Here is a 27995-nt window from a genome sequence, read left to right on the forward strand (position 1 = left end):
AACTAGGTTCTGATACATGTTATCTGGCTTTGGTTAATTTCCTAAGTTTCCTCATCTAACTGTTTCGTCAGGGGACTAAAAGAGGATGGATATATAGGCACTTAAGACAGCGACTGGTAGGCAACAGGCACTCAGTGACTGTGAGTTCTCTTTATCACGAAAATAATATGACAGTCACAGCTGACAGTCACCAGAAAACCAGTAAGTGCAGTAACAAGGCTAAAAAAGGATAAGGACGAGCTCCTACCCCATCCTTGGGAAACACTACATGTGGAGCGGCGGAGACTCTAACCCCTCACGCAAACTAAGTTTCCAGCCGCACCTGCCTCCGGCGTCGCTTCCGCCTCCGAGATGTCCGCGGGGGCGACGTCCCGGTCGGGCGGGATGCGCGCCTCCGAGCCTCCCGGGAATCTCGGAGCCGCTCCACCGTGGCGCCTGCCACTACCTTCTCCACCCCTTAGTAACCGCGACGCGGCGGCCGGCCGAGAAAGCGGCAACCGATGGCTGGAGCTTCTAATTACTACAAGTCCCGGCAAGCCTCGCGGCCACTTCCGCTGGCAACTTCGCGTCAGCCAGCCCCAACTACGGATCCCGATGGACTCCGCGCAGTACGTCACGCCGTCAGTTTCAGCCAATCGGCTTCGGACAAGTTTAGGAGAGGAGGGAAACGCAGAGGCAAGCAAGATGGCGGCGGCGGCTTCTCAGGGCGGGAGAGCCGGTGGTGGCTCCGGCTGCGGGACAGGCAGTAGTCGTAGCGGTTTACTGGACAAGGTGAGAAGTCGATCCTTGGGGACAGTCGAGGCCTGGGGAGCGCCAGGGAGGCAGCGAGTCCTTCTTCCCATCCTCGCCCCCCTTTTCTTCTGCGGCTTCTCAGAGGGAGTTCTCGTTGGCCCACCGTGGGAACCTTAACTTGCGCTTGTAGCCAGCTCCCTACATACCTCAAACCTGGGCTCTCTCCTCTTGAGGACTTTTTTCCTTCTGGGAAGTGTTCCTTCTAAATGCCGGCCACTATAGCTTCTTAAGATAATTTGATTATTCCCACATTTCAGAGCGGCCATTGCTTTTCCTCGGTGGTGCTGGGGAGCCACTGTTGAATCTGCTCATTTCACGGACAGGGAAGATTGAGTCTCGACTGAAGGAAAGCAACTCTTCGAAGTTAGTATAGTCTCCAAGCTCCCACCACGACGGCCACACTAGCATGCTGCTACAGATTCCAGAGTGCTCTTGGGTTTTTGCTTCCTGCAGTTTCTAGGCGTTTTATCCCGATACCCGAATACTGAACTTCGAGTACCGACTTCTCCTACGGCCTAACAGGAAGTCTTTAAGATTTATCTTCTTTTGTTTTTCTTCTCCTTCTACACCCCCCACCTCGTACCTCCTCCCCCTTCTTCTCGCCTGCTACCGGGCCAGGTGAATGTGTCCTGGGTGAATAGAATGCATAAGCTTGCTACCTGTTCACGCTGACCTCTTTTCCCCTCTCTCCATCCAGGTTTTTTTTTTTTTCTTTCTTTCTTTTTTTTTAATGCGGACCTAGCAACTGGGATAAAAGAAAAATTTTCCTGAGTTGGCCTTTCTTGCCCTTTACATAGCATTTTGAAAGAAACAATTGCGTGGAGATCTGGATCCCAGTACTGCTTCTGCCTCTAGTTGCATGACCTTGAAATGTGCTTGTTCTCCCTGTGTCTTATTTCCTTATCTGTAAAATGAATGTATTCTAAGGTTTCTTCCAGTTTTCTCATTGTACGGTCCTGGGTCAGTTTGATGAGAAATGATAAGCTTGGGGTTTTTAACATAGTCAGGATTGTTAACTTTTCATTGAAAACAGCTTTCAGACTCATGTGTCTTTAAGCACCTGCTGAGTGCTTAAGAAATGAATAGGTGATCATATTGAGAGGTTCCTATCCAGATCTTTTTGCTTCTCTTTCTGGGTGTCATTGGTTTTTAATTACATGGGCTTCCCTGGTGGCTCAGACGGTAAAGAATCTGCCTGCAATGTGGGAGACCTGGGTTTGATCCCTGGGTCAGGAAGATCCCCTGGAGGAGGGCATGGCAACCCACTCCAGTATTCTTACCTGGAGAATCGCATGGACAGAGGAGCCTGGCGGGCTACAGTCCATGGGGTCGCAAAAGTTGGACACGACTTAGTGACTAAGCACAGCACCCTTTTAGGGCTTCCCAGGTGGCACAGTGGTAAAGAATCCTCTTGCCAGTGCAGGAGACACAAGAGGCTCAGGTTCAGTCCCTGGGTCAGGAAGGTCCCCTGGAGTAGGAAATACTATTCTAGTATTCTTTGCCTGGGAAATCCCATAGATAGATGGGGTTTCCTGCTAAATCTCATTGGCAGGCTACAATCCATGGGGTCACGAAGAGTCAGACGTGACTGAGCACACATACATACACACACTCTTAACCTTTAAGAGATAGGAACATGTTCTGTCCTGTTCCCGTCCAGCAGTTGAGATGGGAAATTGCACCAAGCTATATGAAAGTATTGAGGATTGATGGTCATTGGGAATTGTTTTCTTGCTGGGTGAGCACTTCATGGCCTGTGTTCATTCTGTTCCATTGAGTGCTCTTGCTTTTTCCTCCACTTCAAGCAGATATTAAGCATGGACAGTCTGCTAAGGCAGTGATTACTGAAAAGTAACATGAAGATGAACAAGTCATTTAACGTCACTGTTTTCCTTTCTTCACCTGAAATATTAGAGTTTGGGGGAGAATCAGATGATACGCATGAATGACCTCTGTAACTTAAGAATATCTAATTCAGACATGTAATGGCAGAGGAAAAAAAAATAAAAATCCTGCTGTCAGAAAATACTTGGTATAGCAGAGTGTAAGTCCAAAATACTGAACATAAAAGAATTTGGCATTCACTTAGGCACTTTTTACGAAGTTAATGTGAGAGAGAGAATGATCCCTGAGATCCATTTGAAAAGGGGGGGGAGCCCTGGTGGAGCTGGGACCTTATTTTGAGAGACAGATGGCATACCAGGTAAAAATGTCCTTGAACAAAGGTGTGTGGTTGATGCCTGTTGTTTCTTAGGTACTCCGTTGACTGACTGGAATCAGATAGAGAATGGCATGGATGGATTGCCTGAAGTAGTAGTAGGGAGCCTGCTGAAGGTTTTTGAGTCTAATATATTAAGTGGTTTTGGAAGAATCATTCAGATAGTTGGGAGTGGTAGAATTTAAAAGTCTTCTTAAAGGCCTCATACCATACTGCTATATGGGGTTTAATACAAAAAGAAAGACATGTTTGAATTTTCGTGCAGCATGTTGAAAACTATATGATGTTGGATAAGTTATGTGGTATTACTGAACTTAAATTTCCTTATATAAACAGTATGGATGCCCATACATAATTGTGGCTTACTGTGAATATTGTCATATAATAAACTGCTATATGGTCTTTGTAAAGGGCTATAAAAACAGCATGACAAGGTGAGGAGAACCCTAACTTACTAGCAGAGATAGATGAAAGGCTTCACAAAAGAGAACTTTGGCAGAATTAAGCAAGAAGTGAGGTGCTGAGGAGAGAGAAAATCAGGAGCTGTTTAGGTGTTTTTACTTGGAAACCTTGATTTCAGCCTTACATTGAGTTGTTCTTCCTCTGAAGTCTTTAGCATTTATTGCAATGGGAATTTAGCTGTCACTTAATGTGACATATTGTTTTGTATCCTGCCCCCAATTAGTATGTCAGTTTCCCATGAGAGGTTCTCTGTGGTGATCAACATAGAATAAGTACTTGAAGCATTGAATTTAGCAAAGAGAAAACTTCATATCTGCCACCCTAGTCTTCAGAAACTGCCTTAGAGGATGGTGCTTCTAACTGTCTGAAAACCAGGGACTGTGGAAGAGAACATGGAGAAAATGAGGGGCTGTTACTTTACATTTCTTCAATTCGATTTCTTTTTTGGAGGGTTTTTATTTCTTGCAGCTGTAGTTTTATTTGCTCTGAAGAAATGTAATAAAGAAATGCAAATGTGTTTCTAGTTTTCCCTAAACAGATGTGAGTTTCTGGTCCTTTGAAACTGACTTGGAGAACAAAGCAATTCTAGCTTCCTGATCTTAAAAATAGATATGCAAATATAACTTTCTGGCTTCCATCACAGAATAACTTAGATCATTGTGATAACTTATGTCCCCAAAATGCATTAAAGTATTTTGTTCTGTGTAGCAGGCTATAAAAAAAATTTGTTTACTTAATTTGCTTTGGCTGTTAAGATTGACATGTGGTATTAAAGCACCAGAGCTTCCATGGTAGCTCAGACAGTAAAGCATCTGGCTTACACTGTGGGAGACCCGGGTTTGATCCCTGGGTCAGGAAGATCCCCTGGAGGAGGAAATGGCAACACACTCCAGTATTGCCTGGAAAATCCCATGCACAGAGGAGCCGGGTGGGCTACAGTCCATAGGGTTGCAAAGAGTTGGGCTTGACTGAGTGACTGACACTACTACACTATTAAAGCATGCTTTTTAGAACTGTATCCAGATTTTAATCTCATAGCCAGATTTCTGTCTCCTGGCTGGAGTTTTTAGCTATTAAAATTGACATGTGGTATTAAAATATGCTTTTTAGAGGCTGTACCCAGCCCTTTTAACTTCGTATGTGGATTTCTGGCTCCTGGCTGAACTGTCAACCTGATCTTAACGCAGAGTTTTTATATCTTCGTAGTTGAGAATATAGGTTCTGGTGCCAGGCTGGCTGGCTGGCTTTGAATTCTTGCTCTGCCACTTATCAGAAATGTGTTCTTGGGCAAATTAATAAATCTCTTTGTATCTCAGTTTCCTCATCTGTAAAGTGAGGATAATAATAGTTTTTACCTTGGTTTCTGGTACATAGTAAACATTGAACGAAACAGCTGCCACTAACTAGCTAGTTTCTCTGGATTTCACTTCTTAGATAATATTTTTTGTAACGTGTAATGAAGACTATTTGCATCAGACCCTCTTGAGATTTCAGTTAAAAATACAAACTTCTGGACCTCATCCCAGAACCGAATCAGGTTCTCTGGGGGTGGGGCCTGGACAGCTGCATGGTTTCACACATAGCTATTTATTTATTTTTTTCTTTTACATTTTAACAGTTACATCCAGGTTGAGAACGTCTGTCTTAGATGACTTTTTAAATCCCTTCTGATTTGGACATTTAAAGACTTTTTTTTTTTCTTGTTTGATTTTCAGCTATTCTGCTTAATCAGTAGTGATTTCTCTAAAGTGTTTGTATTGAAGAGACCTTGAAGTTCATCTGTTCCAGCCTCCTCATTTTATTTTTATTTTTATTTTTTTTTATTTTTTAAATTTTAAAATCTTTAATTCTTACATGCGTTCCCAAACATGAACCCTCCTCCCACCTCCCTCCCCATAACATCTCTCTGGGTCATCCCCATGCACCAGCCCCAAGCATGCTGTATCCTGTGTCATACATAGACTGGCGATTCAATTCTTACATGATAGTATACATGTTAGAATGCCATTCTCCCAAATCATCCCACCCTCTCCCTCTCCCTCTGAGTCCAAAAGTCCGTTATACACATCTGTGTCTTTTTTCCTGTCTTGCATACAGGGTTGTCATTGCCATCTTCCTAAATTCCATATATATGTGTTAGTACACTGTATTGGTGTTTTTCTTTCTGGCTTACTTCACTCTGTATAATCGGCTCCAGTTTCATCCATCTCATCAGAACTGATTCAAATGAATTCTTTTTAACGGCTGAGTAATACTCCATTGTGTATATGTACCACAGCTTTCTTATCCATTCATCTGCTGATGGACATCTAGGTTGTTTCCATGTCCTGGCTATTATAAACAGTGCTGCGATGAACATTGGGGTACATGTGTCTCTTTCAATTCTGGTTTCCTCAGTGTGTATGCCCAGCAGTGGGATTGCTGGGTCATAAGGTAGTTCTATTTGCAATTTTTTAAGGAATCTCCACACTGTTCTCCATAGTGGCTGTACTAGTTTGCATTCCCACCAACAGTGTAGGACAGCCTCCTCATTTTAGAGACATACATACAGACATTGATACAGTTGGAGAGGGGAAGATGAAGTGATTTATCCAAGACCACACAATCAGTTACAGTTCCAGAACCTGGCTGCCCAACTCTTAATCCAGTACTCTTACCTTACTTAGCACATTGCCTTTCATACTGGAGCAGACCATGTTCTAGCTAATATAGTAGTGGAAAGAGCATCTGATTTGAAGTTGGAAGACCTAGGCTGAAGCCATGGCTTTGTCACCCACCATCCATGCATCCTTAGACAGGTCATATGTACTCTTCTGCTCTGTTCAGTGGGATCTTTGCTTGCCAAACTTGAACAGGGTAGTATGCCTGTACCCTAACCAAGCTCTGACAGAGTGAACAGTTTTATGGCACTACTGTGATGCCTGTGTTTGTGTTTAAAGAAATAAGATGCAGACTTTTAATCGCATTTTGCAAACCAAACTTAAAAAACATGTCAAAACTCATTATTTTTGATTCATCAAGAAAGTTTTTCATATCAAAGGACATTATCACAAAAGTGAAAAGACAGTCCACAGTATGAGAGAAGATATTTGCAAGTCATATATCTGATAAGGGTCTAGGATCTAGACTATATAAAGTGTCTTATAACTTGATAATAAAAAAGACAAACCAATTTTGAAAAGAATAAAGGCTGTGAATTGACTTTTCTTCATAGAAGATCTATCAATACAAATGGTCAGTAAGCACATGAAAAGATTTCAACACCATTAGTTACTAAAGAATGCAAATCAAAACTGCAATGAGAAGCCACTAGGATGGCTATCATAAAAAAAGAAAACCATTTTTGGTGAGGATATGGAGATATTGGGACCCTCCTGCATTTCTGATGGAAATGTAAAATGATGAAAAAGTTATAACTCAGCATGTCCCACTCCTAGTTACGAACTCAAGAGAATTGAAAATGTGTCTACACAAAAACTTGATCATAGCAGCATTATTTACAATAGCTAAAAGGTGGAAGCAAGCCATAAAAGTGTGGTATATCCATGGCGCGAAGTATTATCTGGCCATGAAAAGGGATGAGACACTGACACATGACACAGTACAGATGAACCTTGAAAATATACTAAATGAGAAAAGCTAATCACAATAGGCCACATATTATATGATTCCATAGATAAGAAATGTCTGGAATAGGCAGATTCATGCAAACAGAAAGTAGTGGTTGCCAAGGCTAGGAGTGGGGTCGTGGTAATTGGAATAACTGTTTATGGGTATGGAGTTTCTTTTGGGGATGATGACAGTGTTTTGGAATTAGATGTTGATGGTTGCATAATGTTGTGAAAAGAATAAAAACCACTGCACATTTTTATATGATGAGTTTTCTGATACATGAATTAGCTCTGTTTTTAAAACTCATTCTTTTTATAGCATTTATGGAGTAATCTTTAAAGCATCAAGTTATTTTTTTTTTAACTACTTACTCATCACTGTATAACACAGTGGTAGCATAGATGTTAATAACCTCTGACAGCCCAGCTCCCTGTTTTAGCTGTTGCCTGCACCGTTTCTCTGTTCTGACCTCGATCTTGTCAGATCTCAATAGTGGTTTTTCTTGTTACCTGATCTTGAGTATATGATTCATTGATCAGTTCTTTCTTGAAATATTTTCTTTGTGTGGCTTTTAGAACGCCACTTGGCCTGGTTTTCCTCCTCCACTTATCTGTCTGTATTGTTCAGTTCAGTTCAGTTCAGTCGCTCAGTCGTGTCCGACTCTTTGCGACCCCATGAATCACAGCACTCCAGGCCTCCCTGTCCATCACCAACTCCCGGAGTTCACTCAGAGTCGCGTCCATCGAGTCAATGATGCCATCCAGCCATCTCATCCTCTGTTGTCCCCTTCTCCTCCTGCCCCCAATCCCTCCCAGCATCAAAGTCTTCTCCAATGAGTCAATTCTTCGCATGAGGTAGCCAAAGTACTGGAGTTTCAGCTTTAGCATCAGTCCTTCCAAAGAAATCCCAGGGTTGATCTCCTTCAGAATGGACTGGTTGGATCTTCTTGCAGTCCAAGGGACTCTCAAGAGTCTTCTCCAACACCACAGTTCAAACACATCAATTCTTCAGCGCTCAGCCTTCTTCACAGTCCAGCTCTCACATCCATACATGACCACTGGAAAAACCATAGCCTTGACTAGATGGACCTTAGTCGGCAGAGTAATGTCTCTGCTTTTGAATATGCTGTCTAGGTTGCTCATAACTTTTCTTCCAAGGAGTAAGTGTCTTTTAATTTCATGGCTGCAGTCACCATCTGCAGTGATTTTGGAGCCCCCCAAAATAAATTATGACACTGTTTCCACTGTTTCCCCATCTATTTCCCATGGAGTGATGGGACCGGATGCCATGATCTATGTTTTCTGTTACTGTTGTTATTTTTTTTTCCTGACCTGGAAATACTGGCAAGCCCCTGGCCCTGTCTATGTACACATCCCAAGGAGATACACAGTGTCCTGGCTTAAATACTGTATGTAAGTTAATGACTTCCACATATATGTTTTCAATATAGACCTCTGTTCTGAGCCCCAGATTTATATGTCTCAGCGCCTACTTGCCATAGCTGGAGCCAGTCTACTTACCTCCGCTTACTTAGCTCCGCTTACTTAACCTCCACTTATTTACCTCTACTTAACCTCCATTTACTCTGGTGTTGCCATTAATGTTCATGCTCATAATTAACATGGTAATTTCTAACCTACAACTTAACTCTAGCGATAACTATAGACAGTAATAAGCCACTATTCAGAAGTAATTTTTTTGCAGTATTTTTTGGCCATTTTTATTAAAAAAGAAAAAGATGGAAATTGAAGATTATGTTACCAGGAGCTATAATATCCCTTTTTGAGATATCTTGGTATTGCTGAATTGTACTCTAAATTAGATGATAGTAAGAGGCTTCAGCAATACGTGAACCATGAACTTCCAGATGTTCAAGCTGGTTTTAGAAAAGGCAGAGGAACCAGAGATCAAATTGCCAAAATCCCCTGGATCATCAAAAAAGCAAGAGAGTTCCAGAAAAACATCTGCTTTATTGACTATGCCAAAGTCTTTGACTATGTGGATCACAATAAACTGTGGAAAATTCTAAAAGAGATGGGAATACTACCTGACCTGCCTCTTGAGAAACCTATATGCAGGCCAGGAAGCAACAGTTAGAACTGGACATGGAACAACAGACTGGTTCCAAATAGGAAAAGGAGTACGTCAAGGCTGTATATTGTCACCCTGCTTATTTAACTTAAATGCAGAGTACATCATGAGAGACGCTGGGCTGAAAGAAGCACAAGCTGGAATCAAGATTACCAGGAAAAATATCAATAACCTCAGATATGCAGATGACGCCACTCTTATGGCAGAAAGTGAAGAGGAACTAAAAAGCCTGTTGATGAAAGTGAAAGAGGAGAGTGAAAATGTTGGCTTAAAGCTCAACATTGGGAAAACAAAGACCATGGCATCTGGTCCCATCACTTCATGACAAATAGATGGGGAAACAGTGGAAACAGTGTCAGACTTTATATTTTTGGGCTCCAAAATCACTGCAGATGGTAATTGCAGCCATGAAATTAAAAGACGCTTACTCCTTGGAAAGAAAGTTATGACCAATCTAGACAGCATATTAAAAAGCAGAGACTTTACTTTGTAAACAAAGATCCGTCTAGTCAAGGCTATGGTTTTTCCTGTGGTCCTATATGGATGTGAGTTGGACTGTGAAGAAAGCTGAGCACCGAATTGATGCTTTTGAACTGTGGTGTTGAAGACTCTTGAGAGTCCCTTGGACTGCAAGGAAATCCAACCAGTCCATCCTAAAGGAGATCAGTCCTGGGTGTTCATTGGAAGGACTGATGCTGAAGCTGAAACTCCAATACTTTGGCCATCTTACACGAAGAATTGACTCATTGGAAAAGACCTTGATGCTGGGAGGGATTGGGGGCAGGAGGAGAAGGGGACGACAGAGGATGAGATGGCTGGATGGCATCACCGACTCAATGGACATGAGTTTGAGTGAACTCCGGGAGTTGGTGATGGACAGGGAAGCCTGGTGTGCTGACATTCATGGGGTCGCAAAGAGTCAGACACTACTGAGCAACTGAACTGAAGCTTCAAGACAAACATCATTTGCTCCCCAAATTGAAGTTTTTCTTATTTTGAACTTACTGCTTTGTGATCTTTTCGCAAATGTGTACATGTGAAAGGTAGGGGTGTGTTATTTTCAACTCAAATAGTATATCAGCTTCTGAGTCTGCCATAAGTTTTCATAATCTTATTTTGGTTTAGAAAATTCTGAAATCACTATTAACTGTAGAGCTTAAACATCTCAAACTCAGCATATGCAAATGGGTATTTCTCGTCTTTCCTGCTGCGCTCCTTCTCTTGGAAAACAACATGACCTAGTTATCTAAGCCCAAATTCTAGTAGAGTGGTCACCTCTGTCTTTTCTCTTTCACATTTAATGTACCTAGTCTGATAGTAAGTCCTGCCAGTTGTACCTCATAAATATTCCCTTTTCATCCCCCTGCTGCTGCTCAAATTCAAGCCTGCATCTAAATCGGGCCCCATCTGATGAGTTGATCTCCAGTGTTACTCCCCTCCAGACCTTTTGCTAAGTTGCCTCTAAAAATGACTTTTAAAAAAAAACACAGATTGGTTGTATTGTTCATCTGCTTAAAATATTCTCCATTGCTTATTTCAGAATAAAGTCTCAAGTCCCTTAACCCAGTGGATAAGGTCATCTAGGATATGCTCCCTCTGTCACGTGCCACATCTCCTGCTACCTTCTGTCTTTGCAGCCTGCAGCCACCGTCTAATCTGAGAGAGGCCAAAGAAGGGAGAAAAAAGGTTTATTAATATTTCTTCAAGCCAATATTAATAAAAAGTTAATAATATTTCTTCACGTTCCTTTAAAATCAGAGTAGGGTCCTTCTATTAACACAGTTTACCTCTGGTATCCTCATCTCTTCAGTGTGAATTGAGGAATCCTTTGATTCTTACTGCCCAGTTGTCAGGCTAAGGAACTTATGAAGAAATCCACTGAGATCTTTATCACTGCATAACTTTACTTCAGTTTTCACTGTACTAAAATTTTTTATTTCAAATTTGCAGTGGAGAATCATAACTGAAGTTGAATCTTTGTAATGTTCTCTAAAAGCCATCAAATGCCTAAATTTTGTGAATGGTTCATCATCAAGGTTTGATATCAGATATGCTGGCTTGATAAAGTGTGTTGTGTTGATAGTGGCAGGGAAGTGATTTATTTTAGATAGGACTTTTTGAACCATATTTTCAGCCAAATAGCAGTTGGTTTCAAATGGAGGAAAATGGAAAATTCCAAATATTTTATATCCTATAGGTTTTGTTGGCATATTAAGATTAAAATCTTTTTAAGCTTTTCTTAAGTTATTAACTATAACTTATTAGATAAAAGTCAAGATACTTTATGTGACTGTCACTTCAGAGATCTGTTTCCTTTTGGTTTTGATGGCTAATAATTCCTTTCCTTGTATTTTGTGGGAAGCAGTGTAAAGTAATGAAAGAGTACAGGTTTTGAAATCATGAGAACTTGATTAGGTCCCAGCTTTACTACTTTCTAGCTTTCACCTTGGGCAAATTTCTTAGACCGTTAATGTTATGTGTAAAAAGAGGATGCTAGTCAGTTTGGGCTGCTCTAATAAAAATACCATAAATTTATTTCTCACAGTTTTGAGGCTGGGAAGTCTGAGATCCAGTGCCAGTATGGTTGCATCTGGTGACAGCCTTCTTAACTACTTGCAGACAACCTTCTTGTATCCTCACATAGTGGAAAACAGTAGAAGCAAACTCTCATGTCTTTTTATCAAGGCATTAGTCCCTTTCGTGAAGCCCCTCATGACCTAATTACCACCTCCTAAAACCATCACATTCTGGTTTAGGATTTCAATATATGAATTTGGATAGCAGGAGAGGGATGGGGATAATGGACGGAGGCTGGAATAGTAAACCAGGCAAAGAGTAAGACATGGCATCTAAGGAAAGGGGGATCAGCTCAAGAGGAGGTTAAGGGACCCCTCGGAGATGGTAAAGGGAGGCTCCAGGATGACAGTTACACAGTGGGCCTAGAAAGAAGGCCACCTAGACTGAAGCAGGTCAGAAGGCTTCCAGAGAGGTTTCTCTAGGAAGATGAAATTCACAGAATGCTCCATGTGATTGCAGATATTGAGAGGAGATTTAAGAACTGGGGAAGAATTTGAGAATATATTGGTGAGAAATACACTGACCACGAAAACAGTAGTAGCTCCAAGGAAAGCAAAAAACTATGCAGAAAAGGAATCCTAATCTATTACATGACTTAATCTGTGAACAGCATTTATGATCAAATTGTAAACTGCAAATAATGATCTAGGAAAAATTAGGGTATTATGTAATAACAAATCAATATTGGTCTACTGTAACTATATTCAAAAGATGGTGAAGGAGGAGCAGGAAAAGTAAATGTGAAAGTGGTAAGGGATGAATTGGGTAAATCTCATCTTTCATGGTGGGTGAAAAAAGTCAGAAGACTTAATGCTGAACACTGAAAATAATATTATAAACTTTTCCCTAAGATTTGGGAGGTGGATACCCCAAAAATCAGCCTAAGGAATTGAAGTTAGTGTCTGTGGGGAATGGGAAATGGACAATGGTCAGGAGTGTCTCAAGGGAGGGAAAGCAGGACTGGTAATTCTTTTTTTTTTTTTTTTAATTTTAATAACTTAACAGAACTCTTTAAACCATGTGTGTATATGACCTTAGTGCAAATATTAGCTTAGTCAACACTGATTGTTGATTGTGCCCAATATACATGTATCTCTAATACATAAGGAATGAGGGGAAGCGGAATTGTGTGCCAGGTTACCACATCTGCTATATCTCAGTTGGCAATACTGCCTGTGTATCAAAGCTCCCAGGGATCGCCTTGCTCTGTTAGTCACTAGAAGTACCCGCAGGGCCATACTCTTGGGTAAGATTTATTACAGCAGATGAACACAAAGCAAAATCAGCAAAGGGCAAAGGTGAATAGGATGAAGTCCAGAGGAAATCAAGGGCAGGAGTCCAGAGTCCTCTCCCACTAAAATCCCACGGGTTGTGCTTAATTCCTTTAACAACAATGTGATATGATGTGTGTGAAGTGTTGTCTGCCAGGGGATCTCACTAGAGACTCAGTGCCCAAGTTTTTATTAAGGGGCTGATTAAATAGGCACCATCTCCCTGGTCCGTGCCAAAATTCCAGACTCCTAGAAGAAAAACAGGTATTTAGCATAAACCACATTGTTTATGCAAGCAGTTTAGGCATAGTGAGCTACTCTTTATCACTTGGGGAAAGTTTTAATATCAGTGTAGGAATCCATTTACCAGCCAACCTCCCACATGCCAGCCAAGAGCCATCCTTTTACACAGGTTTTTCTAAGGATGGCAGTCTAAGATCTATATTTCTTTTCTGCACAGAATTTTCTTGTGATTTATCCTGGGAGGTTCAACATAAAAGAAACCAACCTTTGCTTTGTCTTATTTATTAACTACAAAGGAAGATAATTCACTCTTAGGGTTGAGGAAGAGAAGTGAGGGTAAGAAAATGGTTTCTAAAATACCTTGAATAGCAGTGGAGAGAACATGATGAATATCATACATTTTAGTTGATGGACAGTTTTTGAGAATGATGGAAAATGTCCACCCTCCTGCCCCTTTTCCAGATGTGTCTCTGTGCTACAGCAGAGATGCTATTTGCTTTGACATAGGCTAAGGTTTTTCATGTACACCGAATGAATGATGCTCCCATCTCTTCAGAAATCAGTTATAAATTTTCTTGGTCATGTAACTGACTGGAAATGTTGTTGTTCCACTTATTGAAGATCCTTCTAGGTACCAGTGGAATTAGAACTGAGGCTATATTAGAACAGATTGTGATGGCTTCTAATGCATTTTATCCCCCAAAATTGCCAAGAAATTATACTCTGAATTGTGGAAGCAAGTTTCTTTTCTCTAATGCACTGCAAGTAGTGACGTGTGGCTGAGATTCTATAAGAACATCATTTTTTTGGAATGAGCCAAAAAAGATTTAATGACTTTCATTCATAAATAATTCAAATTCTGTCACGGATTCTGGCTGTACAGGTTTCCTTCTTTTGCTCGCTGTTACCAAAATGGGATTTACAAAAGTAAGTATAAGCAAGCTATTTAGCTAGATAGCCTGTTAATTTCTTCTTGGTTCGATTTGTGTTTTTAAAATTAGGTGTCATGTTTGATTTGTAGGCTGGCAGGCTGTTAGAATCTTATTACAGCATGCTGCCGGTAGTAATTTCTCAAAGAAAATTCTTATTTTTATGAGACACAAAGGAGAGAAGCCTTGATTTGAGTTTTAATCACTTGAAGTATGAGTGTTTTAGCTCATGCATTTTCTCCCAACAGACTTCACAGAGTAGTTTTTCTTTTCTATGTAATAGCATGTAGAATTACAAAATTAAGTTTGATGAATTATATTTTTGTGTTCCTTTAAAATCTCACGTTTTACAGATATTTATTCCATCTCTTTATTTCTTGTCCGCAGTATCTCTGAACTTGTGCTCAGAGAGTTAAATAATATTAAGATTTCTTCTCTGTCCTTCAGTAAAATCTATACTAAAGTCAAATGAATTTTGGATTGTCTGCTTGTTTGTAATTTTTATGACACTCGATATTTGTTCACTTGATCTGAAAAAATTGAGTTGGGCATATGATCTGTAAAAAAGACAGGTTTATCAGATTATTTCTGTACCCTGTTTCACTTAACCTACATTCACATAATCACTTGCATTTGAGAAAAAAAAATTTACAGAATCTGTTCACATGGTTAACAATGAAAGAAGTACACATTGAAAAGTCTCCTTCCCACCCATGTCCCTTAGCCTTTTCAGGATATCTGGGTGAACCATAGTTTGTTTAACCAGTCTGGTGTAAGTGAGCACTTGAGTTATATTTTTACAGTTGCAAATGTGCTGCAGTGAATAACCTTTTATATTATTTAATGTCTGTGCATATAAGGAAAAATTCCCAGAAGTGGAAGTTGAATCCAAGATGCTAAGTTATCTTCTGTAGGTGTTACACCTTTTTGAACTTCTACCAGCAGTGCGTGTGAGAGAATCATTTGCCTTTAATTAGCACAGTATTTGGGAACCTTTATAAACCTATACAGATGAGGGAAATTGAAGCAGGCTTTGTCCAAAGTCACATACCTAATTGGTGATAGGACTCAGTTTTTAATTCAGAATGTTCTTTCCAAAAGGCTACACTGAATCTGCTGTTTTCTTACTTAGATGTGCTGGTAAAATGTCGGGAGACAAAAATGTATTAAAGAAGACCATCCTTTTGTTAGTGTCTGGATGGATGTTGTCTAAGTTTTGTAGTCGCAGAGTGATAGGATGAACAAATGGAATTCCTTTCTGTTCCCACATTTGGATATAATGGGGATGGGATATTTGAGCTCACACTACAGTCTCTACAACCCATGCCAGTGTTCTACCCTTGTAGATTTGACTTTTCAGCATGGAGACTGGCAACATCATATGATTACCAGCTGATTCTAGTGACCTAGTTTCCTTCAAATTCATCTTCAAGTGTTTTGTTGTTTAGCTGTTCAACATCAGGAGAGAGAATGAATGTTATGTATACTTGAGGATGCTCTTAAGGAAGTAGTTCACTTTACTTTTAGTGAGATGCCATGTCTTTTAATGCACAGGTTATCAATTTGTTTTACAGTGGAAGATTGACGATAAGCCTGTAAAAATTGACAAATGGGATGGATCAGCTGTGAAAAATTCTTTGGATGATTCTGCCAAAAAGGTACTTTATTGGGGACAGAGGTGAGGGGGAGTGTCTTTTAGTTCATGTACAACTGATGGCACATCTCTTGCAGGACTTTTTTTTTTCTGTGTGTTGGAATGACTTTATTTTTCAGTATTAGGAATTGAGACAGAAAGCATTTTCTGAACCTTGCAGTATATATAGGGGAGCATATGTTAAAATATAATTATTACTTACCTCAAATTTCTCTTCAAATTCTTTAATTTTTTAATTCCAGAAAACTAGTAATCTGTTGTTTTTGAGATTAATTGCCTAGAGGCAAGAGGGTTGAGGGAATATAGGACGGGCATGCATGATTGATTATCTCTCTATTTTAAAAGGGAAAAGAAAATTTTAGCTTCAGTCTAAAGAAGAAGATAAGGATTTAAAATGTGTCAGAAGTTGATGAGCTTTTTCTCTGCGATTTTTGTAAACACATTTAGTCTTTTTTTTTTTTTTTTTTTGCTCTGAGTGGCAAAATCCTGATTGGAGAGAACTACTTGGTCATTTAAATGATTATCATAACTTTCATCATGGAAATTAAGAAAAAAAGCAGGTACAAGGAGGGAAGTAGTCCTACTATCTTGGTTCCTTGTTCTTCTCACTAGGTACTTCTGGAAAAGTACAAGTATGTGGAGAATTTTGGTCTAATTGATGGTCGCCTCATCATCTGTACCATCTCCTGTTTCTTTGCCATCGTGGCTTTGATTTGGGATTATATGCATCCCTTCCCAGAGTCCAAACCTGTTCTGGCCTTGTGTGTTATATCATATCCTTTAAGCTCAGGTTTGTTTTCTACTGACAGTTTTTTAAAAAATCTCTACTGATATTCTTCTCTGCTTCCTACAAAAAAAAAAAAAAAAAAACAAAAAAACAGACTTTCACCTTGGGGCCTGCTGATGTTAGGATGTAACATTATGAAACGTGAGCATCTGTAAATTTGTTATAATTATTGATATTTTAGATTCAGTATGGTTATTTTATTTTTAATTCTGTCAGTTATTAATGTAGAGGTTAAGTGTGAGCACCTAGTAGCAAAACACTTAGCCAGGCTTCTCTGACCTTCACTATCTCCTGGAGTTTGTTCAGACTAATGTCAGTTGAGTTGGTGATGCCATCCAGCCATCTCATCCTCTGTGTACAAACTGATCTCAAGTCATAGTCCCAGAATTTGCATCTTGACTCTTCAGCATCACACAAACCAACCCATTATGACCTTTTTCACAATTAAGGCAGTTCAGAAGAATATGCCATGGGTTCTAGAGACAGTTCCCAAAGGAGTTCCAAAGAGGTTTGAACAATGACAGCAACCTTATTATATGGCCTCCCAAGAAACTGCCTTAATGGAATTTCGTTTGTTTGGTTATACTTGTTTAAAACAAAACAGGATCTTGCCATTTTTATAATCATACCATTTTAATACACAATAGTAATGAGTACCATTATAAATGTCTTCTGTGTGCTATACTCTAAAATGTATATATACCATCACTAAATCTAATGACAATTCTAAAAAGTCTGTTCAGTTGCCATTTTAGAGGCAACAGTGTTAAGCCTTGGAGTAAGGAGTTATTTATCGAGGTTACATTGGTTAAAAAATAGAATTCAAATTTAGGACTACTTTACTCCAAAGCTTATTCACTTTCCCATATTTAAATGACATATGTACACAGAGTTCTTATGCCAGTTTCTGGCACGCAAGAACCCAAACACGGTAGCTAATACTGTCAAAAACTGAGTTTAATAATAAGCCTACATGTATGTACGAAGTAATTGTTCTTACAGTAAGCTAAACTGTTGTAGTCGCCCATCTAGCCTACTTAGTAGAGCATGAGACTCTTCGGTAAACTGCTTTGAAGTCAGTTTCCCTTTCTTTTAATCACCCTTGAAATTAGTTATGTGGTCAAGTCCACTGTGGTTATTTGTTTTTTATTGTATGGAGAAATGAACACAAGTCTTGACAAACTGGGTAATAGAGGATCTTATATATGTTGTCCTTGAACAGAAGAGAGAGAGCTGGTTTATGCCCTCTACCTTTTTCCTTTCTTCCTGAGATGTTCTTTGCAGAACTAACCAGAGAGATCCTTGCGTCTCTTGCAATAAACATAAGCATGAATACGAAGTAATTAAAATTTAGTGTTTTTACAGCAAGACAAAACTATGTTCTTTAAAACTATTATGGAAGTTTTTGTAGCCCTTGCCTGTCAGTTTGTGTTATTTCTCTTTTGTGTGTATGTTGTGTATTTTCCCCTTAACTGTATCTGCACCTATTTTGTGATGATGGGGATCCTGACCATTTATACTTCGTATAAGGAGAAGAGCATTTTTCTTGTGGCACACAGGAAAGATCCTACAGGCATGGATCCTGATGATATCTGGCAACTGTCGTCCAGTCTCAAAAGGTATGACTGTCCTCACAGATTCCTAAATCCTGAGGTTGGATTTTCTCTGGGTGTTTAGTCATTATCAACAGACTATTATATGTCTACTCTTCGCAGATCAGAGTGCTAGTCATATAAAGTGAAGAAAGTATTATGAATGAACTAGAAGATTTTTCCTTTCACACTTCTGAGATTGTATTATCACAGAAGTGCTCTGAGGATAAATTGTGGGAGAAAGTAACTTTGGTGGAAGAATGAAGAACAATTCTGTTTCCTTGTGGCCAATAAATGAAGCCATTAGAGAGCAGAACTATAAACTATATATAAAACTATAAAGGCCAGAGGTATGAAGTCAGTTGTCTTTGAAGAACCTCCTTAGCTTCTTTGTCTTCTGTGATCCTGACTGCAGTCTGGGTAATCAGAAATCCTGAAGCAATGAACGGGGCAACTCAGAGAAGCACAATTCAGTCTGTTTCTGACTAGTGAAAGGTGTACTTTGTGCGACTGACACCTCAGGTCTTCTAAGTATCCAGAACAGGGTTCAAATTCCAGCTCACCTCTAGCTGTGTGACTTTTGGTATATTGGGTAAACTAGTTGAGCCTTTCAGTTCAGTTCAGTCACTCAGTCGTGTCCGACTCTTTGTGACCCCATGAATCGCAGCACACCAGGCCTCCCTGTCCATCACCAGCTCCCAGAGTTCACTCAGACTCGCGTCCATGGAGTCAGTGATGCCATCCAGCCATCTCATCCTCGGTCGTCCCCTTCTTCTGCCCTCAATCCCTCCCAGCATCAAAGTCTTGTCCAGTGAGTCAACTCTTTGCATGAGGTGGCCAAAGTACTGGAGTTTCAGCTTTAGCATCATTCCTTCCAAAAAATCCCAGGGCTGATTTCCTTCAGAATGGACTGGTTGGATCTCCTTGCAGTCTAAGGGACTTGCAAGAGTCTTCTCCAACACCACAGTTCAAAAGCATCAATTCTTCGGTGCTCAGCCTTCTTCACAGTCCATCTTCACAGTCCAACTCTCACATCCATACATGACTGCTGGAAAAACCATAGCCTTGACTAGACGGACCTTAGTCAGCAAAGTAATGTCTCTGCTTTTAAATATGCTATCTAGGTTGGTCATAACTTTCCTTCCAAGGAGTAAGCGTCTTTTAATTTCATGGCTGCAGTCACCATCTGCAGTGATTTTGGAGCCCCCCAAAATAAAGTATGACACTGTTCCCACTGTTTCTCAGTCTGTTTCCCACGGAGTGATGGGACCGGATGCCATGATCTTCGTTTTCCGAATGTTGAGCTTTAAGCCAACTTTTTCACTCTCCTCTTTCACTTTCATTAAGAGGCTTTTTAGTTCCTCTTCACTTTCTGCCATAAGGGTGGTGTCATCTGCATATCTGAGGTTATTGATATTTCTCCCAGCAATCTTGATTCCAGCTTGTGTTTCTTCTAGTCCGGGGTTTCTCATGATGTACTCTGCATATAAGTTAAACAAGAAGGGTGACAATATACAGCCTTGACGTACTCCTTTTCCTGTTTGGAACCAGTCTGTTGTTCCATGTCCAGTTCTAACTGTTGCTTCCTGGCCTGCATACAGATTTCTCAAGAGGCAGGTCAGGTGGTCTGGTATTCCCATCTCTTGAAAAATTTTCCACAGTTTATTGTGATCCACACAGTCAAAGGCTTTGGCATAGTCAATAAAGCAGAAATGGATGCTCTTCTGGAACTCTCTTGCTTTTTCCGTGATCCAGCGGATGTTAGCAGTTTGTTCTCTGGTTCCTCTGCCTTTTCTAAAACCAGCTTGAACATCAGAAAGTTCACGGTTCACGTATTGCTGAAGCCTAGCTTGGAGAATTTTGAGCATTACTTTACTAGTGTGTGAGATGAGTGCAATTGTGCAGTAGTTTGAGCATTCTTTGGCATTGCCTTTCTTTGGGATTGGAATGAAAACTGACCTTTTCCAGTCCTGTGGCCACTGCTGAATTTTCCAAATTTGCTCGCTTATTGAGTGCAGCACTTTCACAGCATCATCTTTCAGGATTTGAAATAGCTCTACTGGAATTCCATCACCTCCACTAGCTTTGTTCGTAGTGATGCTTTCTAAGGCCCACTTGACTTCACATTCCAAGATGTCTGGCTCTAGATGAGTGATCACACCATCGTGATTATCCAGGTCATGAAGATCCTTTTTGTACAGTTCTTCTGTGTATTCTTTCCATCTCTTCCTAATATCTTCTGCTTCTGTTAGGTCGATACCATTTCTATCCTTTATCGAGCCCATCTTTGCATGAAATGTTCCCTTGATACCTCTAATTTTCTTGAAGAGATCTCTAGTCTTTTCTGTTGTTTTCCACTATTTCTTTGCATTGATCACTGAAGAAGGCTTTCTTATCTCTTCTTGCTATTCTTTAGAACTCTGCATTCAGATGCTTATATCTTTCCTTTTCTCCTTTGCTTTTCACTTCTCTTCTTTTCACAGCTAGTTGTAAGGCTTCCCCAGACAGCCATTTTGCTTTTTTGCATTTCTTTTCTATGGGGATGGTCTTGATCCCTGTCTCCTGTCCAGTGTCACGAACCTCATTCCATAGTTCATCAGGCACTCTGTCTATCAGATCTAGGCCCTTAATCTATTTCTCACTTTGAGCCAGTGTCAGACTTTATTTTGGGGGGCTCCAAAATCACTGCAGATGGTGACTGCAGCCATGAAATTAAAAAACACTTACTCCTTGGAAGAAAAGTTATGACAAACCTAGATAGTATATTCAAAAACAGAGACATTACTTTGCCGACTAAGGTCCATCTAGTCAAGGCTATGGTTTTTCCAGCAGTCACGTATGGATGTGAGAGTTGGACTGTGAAGAAGACTGCGCGCCGAAGAATTGATGCGTTTGAACTGTGGTGTTGGAGAAGACTCTTGAGAGTCCCTTGGACTGCAAAGAGATCCAACCAGTCCATTCTGAAGGAGATCAGCCCTGGGATTTCTTTGGAAGGAATGATGCTAAAGCTGAAGCTCCAATACTTTGGCCACCTCATGCGAAGAGTTAACTCATTGGAGAAGACTTTGATGCTGGGAGGGATTGAGGGCAGGAGGAGAAGGGGACGACCGAGGATGAGATGGCTGGATGGCATCACGGACTCGATGGACCTGAGTCTGAGTGAACTCTGGGAGTTGGTGATGGACAGGGAGGCCTGGCGTGCTGCAATTCATGGGGTTGCAAAGAGTCGGACACGACTGAGCGACTGAACTGAACTGAGGGTAAAAATGACTTGTAGAGTTGTTGTTAGGTTGCCAGCTGGTATACATAGTTGACTTTTGAACAATAGGAGTTTGAACTGCATGGGTCCACTTATATATGGAGTTTTTTCCTTTCAGTTAAATACTGAAGTACTGCATGATCTATTATTGGTTGAATCCACATATTTGGAACTGTGGATACAGAGGAACCATCTATATAGAGGAGTAACTATAAGTTCTGTGTGGATTTTCAACTGCACAGAGGGTCAGCAACCTTAACACTGCCCCCTTAATGTTCAGCTGTACTCCAAGAATTGTGAAAGCAAGTATCTGTTGAGCATTTACTATGTACTGAGTATTGTGCCAACCTCATTGTCTCATTCAAACCTTAGAACAACCCATTTTAAAGATAAGAACACAGACTCAAAGGGTTTAATTAATTTTTCCATGGTTATAAAGCTCAGAAGTGAATTTAGCCCATGCCTGAACTCATGCTGTCAGTCACTATCCTAAAAACACATGGTAATGTTCTAGCATGTAGTAGCCTCTCCAATTACTCACATATATGAAGGTAAGTGTAGCATCAATGCCATGCAGCCTCTTATTACCAGCCTGTGGTGATGCCTGTGAGGAGGAGCTGGGCTTCATTCTAATATTGCACCAGAGTTCTTATCTGCTGGCAGGACTCATAGATGCCATTTTGGTCTCAGCTGTCATAAATCTATACTCTGTATCAGAGCACTCAAGCAGAATTGCAGAATTCTAGACCCAAGCAACATCCTAATTTCATTGTATACATTCTGACTTAAATATTTTTTAATAGCCTTACTGAAATACAGTTTCCACACCATATTTAAAGTAGTTCAATGGTTTCTTAATGTTTTTAAAAATTTTGCAATCATCACCACAGTCAATTTTAAAACATTTTTATCCTTGCCAAAAGAAACTCTGTACCTTTTATATAACAGTTATTTCTCTATCCCCTCATTCTCCGAAACCTTAAGTAACCACTAATCTGCTCTCTGTCTCTATATTTCCCTCTTTGGGATATTTCATACAGATGGAATCACACAATATGTGATCTTTTGTAATTGGCTTCTTTCACTTAGTATAATATTTTCAAGGTTCAAACATGTCATCAATATTTTATTCCTTTTTGTGCCAAATAATATTCCATTGCATGGATATACTACATTTTTCTTAATCCACTTACTAGTTGAGGGCCATTTGAGTTGTTTCCACCTTATGGCTGTTAAGAATAATGCTGCTGTAAACATTTATGTGTAAGTTTTTATGTGGACAAACATTTTAATTTCTCATATACCTAGGAGAAGAATTGCTGTGTCGTCTGGTAACTCTTTGCTTGAGGAACTGCCAGACTCTTTTCCGAAACAGCTGTACCATTTTACAGTCCCGCTAGCAGTATATGAGGGTTCTGATTTTTTTTTTTCCACATTGACTGCTGACTTTTACCAACTGCCACATTGTTGGTGCCTTTGGAGAGGAAGTATGCCACCTTGTTCATTCTCCTTGTAGTTAAATACAGACTCACTTCTCTCTGCTTGGAGATGGCTCCTGGTTCATTGACGCTCTCTTTAACATAGCTCCTTTCAGAAGGCTTAATCAATGATTTCAGTATCCCAGTAGATGATTGTTTTAGGATGCTGGCCTCTTAGCTTTACTTTCTCTCCTCTGATTTTCTTGTTTTCTGCAGTGTCTTAAATACTTCCTTTGAGAGACACCCTAGATCTTGGTATTCAGTTCAGTTCAGTTCAGTCACTCAGTCGTGTCCAACTCTTTCCCCATGAATCGCAGCACGCCAGGCCTCCCTGTCCATCACCAACTCCCGGAGTTCACTCAGACTCACGTCCGTCGAGTCCATGATGCCATCCAGCCATCTCATCCTCGGTCGTCCCCTTCTCCTCCTGCCCTCAATCCCTCCCAGCATCAAAGTCTTTTCCAATGAGCCAATTCTTCGCATGAGGTGGCCAAAGTACTGGAGCTTCAACTTTAGCATCATTCCTTCCAAAGAAATCCCAGGGTTGATCTCCTTCAGAATGGACTGGTTGGATTTCTCTGCAGTCCAAGGGACTCTCAAGAGTCTTCTCCAACACCACAGTCCAAAAGCATCAAATCTTCGGCGCGCGGCCTTTTTCATAGTCCAACTCTCAAATCCATACATGACCACAGGAAAAACCATAGTCTTGACTAGACGGACCTTAGTCGGCAAAGTAATGTCTCTGCTTTTGAATATACTATCCAGGTTGGTCATAACTTTTCTTCCAAGGGGTAAGTGTCTTTTAATTTCATGGCTGCAGTCACCATCTGCAGTGATTTTGGAGCCCAGAAAAATAAAGTCTGACACCGTTTCCACTGTTTCCCCATCTATTTCCCATGAAATGATGGGACCGGATGCCATGATCTTCGTTTTCTGAATGTTGAGCTTTAAGCCAACCTTTTCACTCTCCATTTTCACTTTCATCAAGAGGCTTTTTAGTTCCTCTTCACTTTCTGCCGTAAGAGTGGTGTCATCTGCATATCTGGTATTATTGATAATTAATTTCATTTTTTAAATATCTCACTCTCTGACCACTGCTTTATATTTTTCTAGTTTGTCTCTTTCTTGTTCTCTTGCCCCAACAGTTCTTCAGCCCCAGTGGCATCCATAATCCTTGAGCCCACCATCTTTTCCCTGGCCCTCTTCTCTTCATTGTCTCACTTACTCCTTACCTAGCTTAGCTTCCGTGGTGTTTCTATATTCCAGTTACTCTCTCACTGTCCTTGAAGGTCTTTCCTACCTTCTCTGTTCTCAAACCTCTTGCTCTCCTCCCCGACTTCACTGTCAGCTGCTTTTGTTTCTGGGGAGAGAGCAGCAGCCGGAAGTCTGCCATCTTTATCCACCTGCAGCACTCCTCACACTCTGCCTTCTTCCTCAGTTCCTATCTGAAGCCTCCTCTCCAGTCATCCACTTGATTCTATCCCTCCCTGATTACTTGGTGCTTCCCTCTCTGCTGGGTCATTTTTTCCTGGCATACAAGTAAGTTGTAATTTGTCCCAAGTGAGAAAGTTGTTTTTCTTTTCCCTTATCCTCCTCACATGGTCTTGTCATTTCTCTATTCCTTTTGTTGTCTTCTCCCATTATCTCTTGGATTTGCTTTTCTTCAGTTCTCTTTCCTCATTCTGTTTGACCTGTCACATTTGACACAGTGAATAATTCTCTCCTTGTTACACTTTTTTGAAAAACTAGACTTCTAGAATACCATAATCTTATAATTCTTATCTTTTTGTGTCTGTTCCTTAGTGTCCTCTGTGATTCCTTATCCCCTTTCTCTAAATTCGAAATGCCACTAGTGCCTATTCCTAGCATCTCTTTTCTGTCTGTATTCACTCAGTAGGTGTAATCCTAGCCAGACTTCCAGGACTTTAAATACCATTTGTAATAGTGAAGATTTCTAAATCTGTGTTTCATCCTAGACCTCTTCTCCAAACTCCACTGTCCCAGCTTTCTATTTGACATTGGATCCTAATAAGCATCTCAGAATTAACATATCTAAAACCTAACTCTGCTATCCCTCATCTAAGCCTGCTTTTCCTTGTTTTCCTCATCTCAGTAAAGGGCAGCTCCATCCTTCTAGTTATTCAGGTCAGAACTCTGGAATCATTTTGTCTCCTCTATCTCTCAGTCCTTTGAATAGGGGTTGTCAGCGAATTCTGTCAGCTCTACTTTCTAATTATATTCATTCTGACCACTTAATATCTCCACCTTGACCATCATCTCTCAATTAGGTTACTGTAATAATGTCCTAATGGACCTCTGCAGCTGTTCTCCCTGCCCATAGTCTATTTCCAATACAGTGGGCAGAATGATCCTTTTAAAACATAAGGCAGATCAACTCAATCCTCAGCTCAAAATCCTCTCACACAGAGAAAAGCTAAAATCCTAAGCATAGCTTAGAAGTCCATACTTATGTAGCTGCACCCTCCACACATTTGCAGACACACCATAGCCTGTGGCTCTCATCTTCTCCCTCTCCGTTTTGTTTGCATTGGCCTCCTTTCTGTTGTTAAGACATTCTGGGTATGTGCTTGCCTTTGCATTTACTGTATTCTGCCTGGAATATACTTTTTCCAGATAGCTTGTTCTCTCACCTTCTTTTAGGCTATGCTCAAACATCTGCTTAGTGACGACTTTGCATATTTAAAAGAACATCATAATTTTTATTTTATTGCTGGTTCCCTCACACACACTGAAAGTCTCAAAAGACAAAGAGATTTGTCTGTTGTATTCATTGATGTATATCCTTAGCATCCAATACTGCCTAGTCCTGAATACTGGTTGGTCCTGAATAAATATTTGTTGAATCAATGAGTAGCTATTAGATTAGATTAGATTGTGTCCTGCCATCAGAGCCATGGAACTGGGCTCAAAAGTCCAAAAATTACTGTGATATCAGTTAGAAGCAGTTGAGCAGAGCTTGAAAAAATTTTTTGAGGTGTTGAAAGTATTCAAGGACCTTTTCTCCTATCTATCCAGGTTGAAAGTAACTGGCTAGACAACAATTTATCGAGCAGTGATTTTTTTTTTTTGAGCACTGGTTAATGATAGGCACTGTTATAACAATGATCCTATAAAGTGGGTGGGACTTTCCCTCTTTTAAATATGCAGGAAAAAATCTGAGGCTCAAGCATCTGCTTCCTCTAAAGGTAATATCAACCTGACAATCCACTGAATATGCCCTAATTAAATGGAGACAGAAACAGGTAGGGATGGCAGGGGAGGAACATTGGCCTACCAGGGGTTGCTGTCATAAATCCTCTTGAATGAATGGAGATAGTAAAGGCCTTCAGGATACCTTAAGGTCTAGCTAAAAGGGATCTCTGGAATTCATGGAGTAAAAGATACTGCTAGCCTGGGATCAGGACAGAACCTGAAGCTAGGTTGATTACACGGAGCAAGGACCCAGCAGCCTGGAATTGGGGAACATCTGTGAAAGCAAAGGTTCTTCATTTATTCATCATGATTTGATTACCTAGCAAGTGCCAGGCTAAGAATAGAAAACAAGACAAAATCCTTCCCCTCAAAAATCCCTGAAACTAGTAAAGAACACAAATATGTGATTATCGTTTCAATAGATAATTTCATTGACAGCACAGGAGCCTATCATTAGACCTAGCAGATGATGGGCACCAAGTATTTGGAGTGACTGATGGATGGTGTATGTATGACAAAGGCGAGACATCTAACTCAATTTGGGAAGATTTTCCCAGAAAAGTTTATGCCCAAGTATAGTATTAAGAAATGGGACCTAATCAGGTAAGACGATACTGGCAATACCCTTCTACCATAACAGCGAAGTAAAGGGCAGAAGTGAAAGAAGATAGTCCATGTGATTTAGCAGTCTATGACAAGGTAAAGGAGGCACGTAGTACTTAAATCGGGGGGACATAGCAGCACCTACAAATCAGATTTTTTTATCCTGAACGTCCCCTAATTTTTATTTTTATTTTGGAAAGGATAATGCTGTATGTTCCCTACATCACCAGTAGCCTGCTCAGTGCTATTCTTCAAAAACTCTTGGTGCTCTGTTGTTACTGGCTGAATGTCTGTGTTTGGTTTTTGGTTTGTCATCTTTGCTCAGGTTCGATGATAAATACACTCTGAAACTGACCTTCATCAGTGGAAGAACGAAGCAGCAGCGGGAAGCGGAGTTCACCAAGTCCATTGCTAAGTTTTTTGATCACAGCGGGACTCTGGTCATGGACGCATATGAGCCTGAGATATCAAGACTCCATGACAGTCTTGCCACAGAAAGAAAAATAAAATAGCTGCTTCTAAAAGCAGCTGTCTTTTGGCTGGATCTTGCCAAATTAAGGGGTGAAGGAGAAAGAAACCGAGAACTTAATATGGATAAAGTAAGAAATGTTAAAAATGTCCCTGTTTTGTCTTGAAATTTTAGTTCATTCTGGATACGTAGAAACTTCTAGCTCAGATATGAGAAGTTGTAGCTCTGATATCTAGCTATAGCCTCTTTGGTCTGCTGATTGCATTGTTTTGATTTGCTCTTCTGGAAAAGCATTTTTGCTAAAAACCATACAGACTTCCTCCTTCATACCTAGCAGTACTTTATAGAGTATAGCTTTGTGCCATGCAGCATTTGAAGACTCAGTTTTTAAAATTGTTAACCTGTTGCTGACCTTTTTATGTTAATTCCTGTTTCAACAGCTGTTTCCCTTAATTCAGGATACAACTTCTTATGTATGACAGTTTCCTTTCACACACCATTTTTGTGGGTGTGTATATATCTGACTTGGGGAGAATTGGGGGAAAAAACATAGCTTTTTAATTTGTTTAAGAGAGACTTTCTGCCTGTTACGTTTTGTGCTTTTAACTAATTAAAGAAGCCAATGGCATTTTTAGTTTTATGTTGTCTATGTTTTCCACTGGTATATCCCTGTTGATTTGTTTGTGCCCTTTATTAACTGCCATTTTCTAAAATTTTTTTCAATAAAAGGAAAGAAGATCTGAAA

The 27995-nt window shown here is 40.3% G+C and overlaps 2 protein-coding genes across 23 annotated transcripts in view; one reads left to right on the forward strand and one right to left on the reverse strand.

Moving 5' to 3' along the window:
• The window catches only part of XRRA1 (X-ray radiation resistance associated 1), a 70576-nt gene extending 69262 nt beyond the window's left edge, over positions 1 to 1314 (reverse strand). For 4 of the 22 annotated variants that reach the window (XM_069553072.1, XM_069553065.1, XM_069553087.1 and 1 more), the window contains exon 1: positions 323 to 570. The gene's annotated coding sequence lies outside the window, so the exon portion shown is untranslated. Of the gene's footprint in view, positions 1 to 247 lie in introns of all 22 variants that reach the window. The other 18 variants (XM_069553073.1, XM_069553066.1, XM_069553071.1 and 15 more) reach the window with 10 other exon arrangements.
• Positions 337 to 27995, forward strand: SPCS2 (signal peptidase complex subunit 2). Its single transcript, XM_069553092.1, has 5 exons — positions 337 to 771; positions 15770 to 15853; positions 16462 to 16622; positions 18121 to 18255; positions 27107 to 27995. The coding sequence occupies exons 1-5, from the start codon at positions 352 to 354 to the stop codon at positions 27291 to 27293; spliced, it is 987 nt and encodes a 328-aa protein (XP_069409193.1). The 5' UTR covers positions 337 to 351; the 3' UTR covers positions 27294 to 27995.

Source organism: Ovis canadensis, chromosome 15 (assembly GCF_042477335.2).
Source record: "Ovis canadensis isolate MfBH-ARS-UI-01 breed Bighorn chromosome 15, ARS-UI_OviCan_v2, whole genome shotgun sequence".
Taxonomy (NCBI): domain Eukaryota; kingdom Metazoa; phylum Chordata; class Mammalia; order Artiodactyla; family Bovidae; genus Ovis; species Ovis canadensis.